General features: G+C 35.9%; 1 protein-coding gene across 1 annotated transcript in view; it reads left to right on the top strand.

Annotated features, from left to right (window-relative positions):
* FOXJ3 (forkhead box J3) overlaps positions 1-8,937 on the top strand; it is a gene marked incomplete in the record, with an annotated part of 1,121,635 nt that extends 1,112,698 nt beyond the window's left edge. Inside the window, 2 exon segments of the mRNA XM_044061784.1 lie at positions 6,360-6,464; positions 7,592-8,937. Coding sequence (XP_043917719.1) covers positions 6,360-6,464; positions 7,592-7,707 — 221 coding nt within the window.
* Positions 8,938-11,195: the final 2,258 nt, after the last annotated feature.

The following is an 11,195-nucleotide window of genomic DNA, read 5'->3' on the forward strand; positions in this document are numbered from 1 at the left end:
ATTCCTACTACCAATATATATTGCCTCTTTGTTACAAATATATGTGCATTGAGAACAAGCTCCACATTTATATGTTCCTATTCTGCTTTGCATTCTGTCATATTTCACCTTCTGTTGTTCAAAGATGTCTTTTAAATTAAATGCTTTATTTATAGTTTTTAATGGTTCCTTGGATATTTCTTTAATATCCGTAAGTCCTATAAGTCTATCCCATTCCCTTTTCTATTACACTTTTAATACTAGACATGCTACCATTATATTCTGTTATAAAAGCCTTCTTTTATATACATATATATATATATATATATATATATATATATATATATATATATATAAAATCTTCTTGTGACTTCCCAACATAAGATGGTATCTCGGCCTCTACTTTACTTTCACCTAAGATGGGCTTAAGTCTGCCTTTTTCTCCCTTCAGTCACTTTTCTTCTAACATCTTATATTAAGTTCTGGGTGTATCCTCTCTCTTTGAAAAGATGATCTAAAAAACTGCATTCATTTTCAAAATTTTTGTAATTTGAAGTCATCCTACTAGCTCTGACATATTGTTCCTTTAATATACTTTCGTTTTGATAAAATGGATGGGCACTAGTGTAATGTACATAGGCATTTGAGAAGGTGTCTTTCCTTTAAATTCTTGTTTTAAAACCTCCTTTAGTTTTAATGAGAGATACAGCAAGATAATTAAGAATGTCATAAGTACAATTGTATGTAAATTTCAGAAATTGTGGTCCCTTCAAGGTAATCCATAAATTCTATAAACGTATCCTCTAACTATATACATATGTCATCAGGTAGTTGCCGAAGGATCAAAAGCAGCCCCATTATGTTGGGAAAATCGCAAGAAGATATATATAAAAAGGCCTTTCTAACAGAATATAATGGTAGTATGTCTAGTAATAAAAGTGTAATAGAAAAGGAATGGGATAGATTTATAGGACTTACAGATATTAAAGAAATATCCAAGAAACTATTAAAAACAGAGAAGGTGAAATATGACAGAATACAAAGCAGAATAGGAACATATAAATGTGGAGCTTGTTCTCAATACACATATATCCGTAACAGAGTCTATATATATTGGTAGTAGGAATAAATTAATTACGGGAAAGAAATACTACAATTGTAACACAACTGGAATAGTATCTATTGCCCTTTCTGATAGCTGTGAAGCATTTTATATAGGTAAAACTGAGTGAAAGCTCAAGAAAAGGATATATTAACATTATTATGATATACAAAATAAAAATGAGAACAATGCACTATTTAAACATACAAAGGAATGTCACGGGGCTAAATTTCTATATTTTGTACTTAAAGTACAAAAAGACTTCAGGGAAGGGCCATGGGAGACAAGAATAGAGTACAAAGAATTATGGTGGCAAATTACTTTAAAAGCTAGTGTCTTCCCTGGCCTTAATGATAATATTTCTATAGCCCCAATTCTTAAAATGAGAGCTGCTAAGTTATGAATTTTAACACAGTTAACATCATGCACCTATTATGAGATGCTATAGATATTGCTGTCGTCCCTTTACACCCAAGGAGTAACTAAGTTAGCTCTACGGATTATATTTGCCCACTAGATGGAGAGGTTATGTTAAAAATAGCATAGGGCTATGTAACATATTTACAAAGTTTAATTTTGAAGCTTGTTTATTAATATGATAAATATATTTTAAAATCAGTAAAAGGAAGAAAGATTTATTATTTCATGTGCATATGTATGTAAACCAGTAGTTTTTATAAAATGGTTTTAACCAAATAGTGTTTTATTGAATGTATTAATTGAAAGCCTATTTTAATTGGTGAGATGGCTAATTAGTTGTGTGTATAAATTATTTGGCTGCAGACATTTTGTATCGTCTGATGAAGTCTCCTATTGAGAAATGAAAACGCGGTGAAGTTGAGCATTAATGTCTTTACGTTTTTTTGTTGTAGTTAAGTGGTATTGAAGTTGCCCAGTACTGAACTTTAGTGTTCTTTTGCGTGCCGTTTACATTTGACCTTTACTTTTCCTTTCCTAGCCATTTTTGGGGCCCTAGCCTTGACGTCTGTCATTTGACATAAAAGCTCTGAAGGGCATGGTGCCCAAACCAGACTACTGGAGCACTGATTCTGCTGTTATGGTAAGTTTACTTATGACTGTAATTTCTCACTTAGGACTCAGATTGACACGTTAGCTAGCTAGTGGGCTTTGCAGGGAGAAACTGCTCTTCACTCGAGAAATTGGTACCTGTGGAATGCCCTTCACATGGCCATTACACACACATTATGGTTACCAGAGACAGCCATCAAGTTTGTTCCTTCTGCTAAGTTCCTCCTTGAACTGTGCTGTCTTCCTAAATATTTCTCCCTAGTCCATTCCCTAAGTAAGTTTGTGTTAACTTGTTTACACTGTTCTGAGTCTTTTTAGTTGGAATGCATTGTTCTGCATTTTGGTAATGATGTTTCTTATAAGGACAAACATGTATATTAATGTGTAGAATTTTGGAATATGTCACATGTAAATAGTTATTCAGTGAATCTATATGGGCAACCTAAAAACAAAATTCAAAAAATATCATTACCTTGGTACACCATACTAATGGCTTTTTTGTGTAAAATGCCAGCGTTTCATGCTATATTTGAATTATACATATTGGAGTTCTGTCTCCGAACTTCCAACAATACATAATATCATGAAGTACTGTATTTCCAGTAAAAATTTATAACTGTTTCTAAAAAAATACTTTAGCTTTAGTTTCAAGGTAATTTTTCTGTTTGGATCACTCCAGATGTCAGTTTGTGTTGAAATGAAATGAATCATGCATGGATTAACTACTCTGCTGTCGATATCCTTTCATCATGTCAAATATATAGGGAGGTTAGAAACAAATTCAAGGCAACAGTTTGTTCTGCAAGCAACCAGCTCTGTTCTGCCTAAATTGCTTCTTCTGTAAAATTATCTGATTATTATCTGATATTAGATTTTCAGACCCTGTCATTCATTTAAATTGTTAATGAAATTCAAGAGATTTGGGTCCTCAGTCTCTGACAGTTTGCACCCCCACCACCAGTTTTCTTAAAATGTCTGAAACCAAAGTTTCCTTTTAACTGTCCTCTTTCTCTTCAGAGGGGGATACATTCTTTATCTTGTGGAAAATGGCTCATATCTCTGTTTATAAACTAGGAGCCCCCCCTCATCTGCTGAAAATTTGTGCAGCTATATCTGTCCTTTGCTTCCTAGCATTGTTCCTTGAAATAATTATTTATTTTCAGACATGGGCTTTACTCCACCTAGAGTATTTCCTTACTACTACCCTATATTGTTTCCTGTCACAGCATGAAACAGACGGCCACTGTTTAACAGAGCGTGCTCCAATAGCTAATGGCAGTTGCACTGGTGGTTTATTACTTGACTTTATCAAGGTTGTTTGACACTGTGCTTATAATTTAGTATTTACATTCCACATTCTTGAGTTTCTTCCATCTCGTAGGATAGCAAACTGTTTGGCAAACAGGTAGTTCGGTATTTGACTTAAGTCACCTCGGTTCTGTAGTAGTGATGTTGGAATACCTTGAGAGTCAGTAACGGGACCCTTGCTATTCTTGAGTTTCTTTAATGGTGTGGCAGGCCTGCAAAATCTGCAAGTCGTTCAGTTTACAGACGACATTGCCCTACTAGCCATAAGATCAAGATTTGCTTAGGTAAAAGATGGATTGTGGCGAAGACTCCTCATCTTAAGAATGGACAACACAAACTGTGTCACTGGCTGAGCATGCAGCATACTCTCCTTTGTTGTTGGAAGATCAGAAGTCTGTAGGTTCTAGTCCCATCCCAAGGAATCTGATTAATTTTCCAGTAATGATAATGTAAGTACAACATGGGGACCTGCTGCACTGCTGAATGTGCCATCCTTTAGATGAGTTGTTAAACTCTGAGGCTCTGTGTGTCTGTGTTGATGATAGCTCAGGTGGATTTATAAGATTCCCAGGCACTTTTCAAAAAGTAGGGGAGTTTTCCTTTGTGTCCTGGACAAATTTTCTCTAGACATTGAGTCAAACCTCCTGTCTTGCTGGAGAAGAGGCCATTGGTCTTGTGGGACATACTTGATCAACAAAGTTTAAATAAAATGACTGTCTACTGAGTCAAATCATACCACTTTTTCCATTATTTACCAGCTGTGTAGTCCTGTCACCAGTGCCCAAATTAACTACCATGGTTTGATAGCTGCCAATAGAGTAGTCAGATAGAGCAGATTGGCAGCTTTGGACACCAATTTAGAGGTCAAATTGTGTGGTTTGACAGCTGTGTTGACAGCTGTCAAATGAGCTGACAGACTGCAGCCATTAAAAGATTAAGAAAGCTTACAGTCAGTGAACTTTGATAACCTTTATTTCTGCATTCTCTGTCGCATGTAGTGCAGCACAAAATGTAGTAACTCCACTATGGCCCTAACAAGTGTAACAGCTCCAATCAAATACATGTCAACAGTGCTGCGCTTAACCACAATAGCACTAACATGTCCATATGTGTGTGTTTGCTGTCTCACAAAATACAAGGCAAAATGTCACACCTCTAGACCAGACTGAAAAGTACTACAGTTCTAAATGCTGCTTTTTTGGAACTATTTGAAATGTGTACAATTCTTATGACTCAACTTATTTGAAGTAAAATGCAATACAAAATGTACAGCCCAAATCAGAGAAGTACAGCTTGGATTTTAAAATAGCTCTTGTGTGGGTGTTCTATCAGATAAACTGCAAAGCATTACAGTTTCAGTGAGAAAAGTATTATTAGAGTACTAAATGGGCATACTCACTCGTACAGATCTGCAGGACACTATTGTACAAGGAAAGGGACTACTTTTTTGAAGTAACCAAGAAACAAACAAAAAACATTTTAAAAATTAAAACAAATGTAATGAAAACCCAACAAAATTCAAACACAGATGCCATTTTCTGAGTTCAGTAATGCCATCTAGAATATGCTTTATTGCTTATATAATTCCATTCTATATGGCAATTAAATGTATTCAACCACTTCAATCTTTACCAAACTCTTCTAACTCTGCAAAATTCCTTAAGATGTCTACATCAAGTTTCTAGGTGTATTGCTTGATAAACCTGTCACTTTCTTAAAACACTGAATTGAAATTATCAAAAATGTGCCTAAAATTGGCATATTATACTGTTATAAGGACTTGCCCTTCATAGCCTACTGATAGCGTGCATCAATTATTAACTTATACTGATGGTGTAACATCACCTCTGTGAGTGACTTAAAGCAGTCTTATCATTGCATAAAACAGAGTAGTCAGATCTGAGTTTCTATAAGGCACATTTATTGATGTATGGTACTTTCTAGATCCAAGTCATTTTTCTTACCTAATCTTTTAACCTTTCGTCAACTGTGTTGCTTTTTTGTTCTTATTCAGTCTGCCCTGCTACCGTCTCTCACAGGTCTGCCCACTTAAATACCCACACTAAACTTTATATCCTTTAAACTCCATGTACCCCATTCTGGAAGTAATGTGTTGTTCCCTTCTGCCATCAGCATCATCAACTTGCTTTTAAGATTCATAAGCAATTAAAAGTATGTATTCATATATTCTTAACACACATTGTTGTGAATACTGAGGACAGTCTTAACTTGAATCCTCTGTCTTTATTTTCTACATGCTTTTGACTTATTCAAATGTTGGCTAAACTCATTTTAATTAATGTACTTATTTTTTTTGTGTACATTATCTGTCGTGAGTGTGCTTAGCTACTTTCGGAGATAGAAATTTTACTCTTTTTTTTTTTCTCTCTCTCTCCTCTTTGATGATATGGCTATTGTTAAATGTCTTTGCTGATGGTGTATAGAGTAGTCAGTATTAGATTATCTAGAGTCCTTGATCAAGAAAATGAGTAGTATTTAGGATAATGGCTAGAAGCACCACCTAATACTGTTTAATACGTTTAGAATATATGCTTAGCTCATTTGTACACTATTAGACCAACAATTAATATTTTGCAGTAGATTTGTGCCATGTGTTATGGAGAACAGAGAAGATTTGGGCAGATCTTCAGTCATTTTTTAGACAGATTTGTATACGATATAATTGGCCTTCAGACTTTTAAGATTCCAATATATTTTGGTCCAGACTGTTAAGTTGTACTTTTCTGAAGAAATGTGCAGAAAGGCATTCAGTTATGTTAAGCATGTAGATACAAAGAAAATTATTGGTAAATGAAAGTGTGTGAAATCAGTGGATCTTAACAGTGTACATGTGTATGAAGTAATGGCTTAGTGTTGTACATTGAAATTGTCACACATACCCCCGTCTTATTCTGTTCCTGAATCCCTTTTTCTCATACAGGAAATTTATACATAGACTCCAGGCAAAATCTTCCTTCTTCAATGATGACCCCCCCAGGTTACCCCCATATCCCGTCGCTCAGCACCCCAGGGCCGACTCTGACAGGTAACTTCCCTTCCTATGCTGCTTTTACCTGGGTTGCCCCATTTTCTTTTTTTTTTTCTCAAAGAACCATTGATTTGGATGTTTTAGCTGCATGTTTTATGCATGACTGGGAATTAAGACCCATTCCATCTTGCATGCGTTATGTAGTGAAAAGGTATTGTATGGAAGAGTTAACAAAGCTAAGATGTTTAAGGGATTCGGGGTAGTTATAATTCTGTTTTCAGTTAATAAGCAAAATTAATTTTAGCTTTGAACCTGTATGAACTGTTAAATCTGGTTAATGTATTTGGTCTGAATGAGCAGTTTCCATGAAGTCTCAGCATGTTTATGCAAGGCTTTGACAATTTTATTCCTTTAATTCACTAATTTAGTAGTCATTTTAGGGATAATAAACATGTTTTTCTTGTTTTAGTGTATAAGTAATTAAGAAGCTTGAACAATGAATAGCTTGCATGTGATAGCAGATGACCCCCATTTTCCACATGTTCATATATGTGCTTAAATGTTTTGTATGTCTGATCAGATAAAATTCTGCAAATGTGTAGGCAGTAGGGTTTGTATCTCACCCCCCCCCCCAGTATGTTACTGTTTAATGTAAAAGTAATTCAGAAATAGAAACAGTGGGCTTCAGTGTGATGTACATTATCTGTTACTTTGGGCATAGTGAAATGGCTGAATATAGAACAATTTAACTGAATGGGAAGTATAGGCTTGTTGGATATTCGGTTCAGTCAAGTTTATGATAATTTCTGTAATTAACTACATTTTTGAAAGTATAATTGCTATCTTTAAAAGATTATCAGTTACTGTAATAAGTTTTACATCCCAGTGGGGAAACAGTGAAATTTTGAAATCCTATTAATACTAGTGAGTACCATCTCAGAACTGCATGCGTTAAGCAGCCTTGCCCTGTGCATCATTGTTGCATGTGGAGCCCGTAAGATACATTAATGATGATATTGCTTTCTGCCATAGTGAATGGAAAGCCTTTAAACAGAGTTGCATAGTGGAATACACAAGATCGTAGAGAAAAAGGGAAATGCTTTTTCACATTATAAAGTATTGCTCTTAAAAGTTGCTGTTGTATCTCACAGCTTTGTGTTCTTTCTTTTCCTCCTCTTTATCAGGACATCATGCAACAGTGAATCAGCACCACATAATTACACCTGTGAATTTCCACATGCGAAGGCCTCTTCCTGCTGATGATATACAGGATGATTTTGACTGGGATTCTATTGTGTAGGTCTGTTAAAACTGCAAAAGAATTTTTGACAGAAATTGGCTTGTATGGATCGTGCCCAGGGTCAGGAGGAGTTTTAAACTCCAGTACAAGACACTTGTGCAGAACAGAGCCTGCAGATCTGAAAAAGCTGTAAAATTACTACAGAAATGGACTTTGGAGACAATCAGATTTTTGGCTGGATAATTTAAAGTTAATGCTTTTATTTGACTTGAGGCAAATAGTACATGTTTGTCATGTCTCTTTCCCTCCGCAAGCTGCCATAGATCCTAACTTTGGTTTGGACTGGCTTTTCAGCTTCTAGCTTACTCGTGTTGACCAGTGTTGGATTGGCAGGGAGGCCAGACTGCCATCTGGACAAGGACCCTTCATTTCAAGCACATTTTTATTTAAAGTTGCAAACTTTGATTTTATAAGAAATTACTTTGAAAAAAGTTCTTTGACTTTTGTCTTAACTGGACCCCAGATGCCTCAAAAATATTTCCTAGGTAAACGCTAGTTTTATTTGTAGCCCTTATGAAATACACTTCTAACTTTAAAGCTGCATCACACTGGGAATTATGTCCCATTTTTGCAAAAGATTCTGATATGCAGGACTTTGTCATTTGTTTTACATGTTGATTATTGATTGACCTAACTTCATAATTGCAGTGCCACTGATTGTGAAACATGTATGTGACTTTTTAAGTAAGGATAGTCAGTCTGAAGACAATTTTGTGTCATAAAGAAGCACTTTAAACATCATCAGCAGTTATTCTCATTAAATCTGTTCCTTTGCTGTCCAGATAAAGGCTAGGGTAAGTAAGTAGTGACTTGGGATCCACTAGTTTGAAGAGAAGGTAATATTGCATTGTCTTATCCATTGTGAAGCTATTGTTAGTCATGGTTATAATTTCTGACTGAGGTATGTTATGAATTTGAAAACTCCTATGTCTGCATACAGCCATGTAGACCTGGATCTGCCAGCAACATGTTTTCACTTGAATAGTGTGGTTGAGAAGCACAGTTACATTTTGTTGTTCTAGAGCTGCTGTCTCAACTTCCCTGCTGTTCTGAGCCCCTTCATCCCCAGTGTCCAAGAAAACTGGTGATATAACCAGTAGTAGTCCTGAGATCCTCACATACACACACTTTTAATGTTTCCTATCTTCTCTGTAGTCCTCCTGTCAGTGAATTTCGTTGAAATATATTTCAGAAGCATTCTGTGCCTGTCTAGTAAACAGTTAAAATTTTGATGGAGTTTTGTCATTTTTCCCCCTGCTTGCTTGTTACATCACTAATTGTGTAGCCTGAATTTTGCAGACATGATTTCGAAGCTTTAGGCATCTTCATGGCATTATTTGAGACAGTCTTGTGTATTTTAGTGTGTGTTTGTACACTCGTGTCTTTGCATTCTTCTAACTACGCCGTCCATGTTGTGGTGGGGATTATAGCACTGTAAGTGTGCTTAAACCTGTGTTCCTCCTAGCTTAGCTGCAGCCTTGGATGCAGCAGGGATGTTATTTTCTCTGGCCTTTTTTTCCAGGAGCAAATGAGTGCAGACACTTGAAATATTTTAATGAAGTATTTTCTTTAATGTTGTTGAAACAATAGTATAAAAGATAACTTTGGCATCAGCTTTCCTTTCTTTCCAGTAGCAAAATGCTGTTGGCCAAGATATGCAAGTTGTATCTTGTATAGTTGGCTATTACAGCTGCCACTGTGGTAAGCAGATATATTGCTGGTTTCAAAAGAAGTCTGTAGCAATGCATAATACATGTTAAGAATTGTCTCGAAATAGTGTGATGAATCACATTAAGCAAAAAATATGTACAATATCTTCTCTGTGATATTTGCTTGAGAACTGAACATTCTGTCACAAGTGAATGTCTGTGTACTGCTAGTTGCTGTGGCTTGTGTATAAAGCTAGACTTGCTGTATTTACAAGAGCAAGTTGTTCTGATTACAGTAGTTTCTTTGCCTGTTTGGTCTGCAAGTCATGTTGTAGCTTTCTTTGGGAAGACTTTTGAAGCAGTAGTGTAACAAATGAGATTCATTTTACTGAAGTCACTTGTGCCTGGCCCTGATTGTCGTTCAGTCATAAGTCCCGGGTTTGACAGTGACGATAGCACCAGTCTCTTACTTCCACTTTTCAATTAACACATGCTATTTTTGAAAGTAGTGTTATCCATTGCCATCAGAAGCATTAGTCACTTAATTTACATACCTCTCAGCTGACCAGAGTTTTGCCTCATATTTTTGTTCACTTATAAAATTTGTGGTTTCAGGCAAATCATTGAGGATGGAAGTCACTAAATGGTACACATTTAAGTTTCAGAATTCATATCTTTTAGAAAATGCATGCTAACACAAAATCTGTTGTTCTACCAGCTTTCTAAGTCTATAAGAGCAGTATTTAAAATCTGTCCCTATTTTTGGGCCATTGCCCCCCCCCCCCCCCCCTTCTTTGCCCAGATTTCTTGTGCATTGAGGTTGAGAGGCAATGCTTAACTGTATTTTTGATTTACAGGTAATTCATTTGCCATTTTTGATAAGTGCTGTAAAGTTTACTATTTTTTATAGGAAGTAAGTAATTTGGAGTTTGTTGGACAGAGGGTTTGTATAATGATTTCTTCACTAAGCTGGCAAATAATTATACCTGCAGTAGACAAACCAGTCTTGTAAAAATAAACTCAAAATTTTCCCTCATTTGGAAAAGGGGTTTTGCATGATTCTTATAGTATTAATAGTAAGAGATTTGATAGTCACAAAATTAAAATACCCAAGGTCTTAAAGGCTGCTTTTCCAGAAGACACTGGCATGTAAACTTAGGAAAGTTCATGGTCGGGTTTCTCGTTCATAGAAAGTAAGCTTGAAGATGTAAAAATAAGCTTAAAAATGAGAGGTGATAAAAAAAATGTTTTAAAAGTTCCTTCATTGCCTACTTCTTGTGGTGATGCACCTTCAGACATCTCACTTCAGGAAGTGGCAACATTTTATAAAAGCATCAATTAGATGTGTCAACAGGGAAGAATGAAAGTGTCACCTTTACTGATAAAGGTCCTTAATGAGTACTCAGCTCTGAGAAGTCACTTTTAAGGTTGTGTCATCCTTTATTAACCAATGCACATTCCTCCAGAAGTTAAGAAATTGCAGTATAGAGTTCTGCTTGATCATTCATAAAATGCTTTTTGTATCTTTTGGTAGCAGAAGTAACCCAACTGCCACCCCCATTTAGGCTTTCAGTGATCTACAAACCAGTTCAGGTGCTGAGATATAGCAGCAAAGTATTCCACTTGATTTGAGAGCCTCTACTTGCTGAAGTTCAAGCACTTCCTCCAGTGCAATGCACTTTGGACTGTTGAAAAGTCGCCTGACACAAGTTTATTGCAGCACCACCAGCAATCTTTGCGGTTGCCTTTTACACATTACTTTAAACCTCAGGAAAAGTTTACCACTGCCCCTGAATCTTTATTGAAGGAAAATATTTTTCTGAGTCAGTCCTTCTACAT

The sequence above is a fragment of the Protopterus annectens genome, chromosome 2.part0, assembly GCF_019279795.1.
Source record: "Protopterus annectens isolate FY-2018-M chromosome 2.part0, PAN1.0, whole genome shotgun sequence".
NCBI classification, from domain to species: Eukaryota; Metazoa; Chordata; order Ceratodontiformes; family Protopteridae; genus Protopterus; species Protopterus annectens.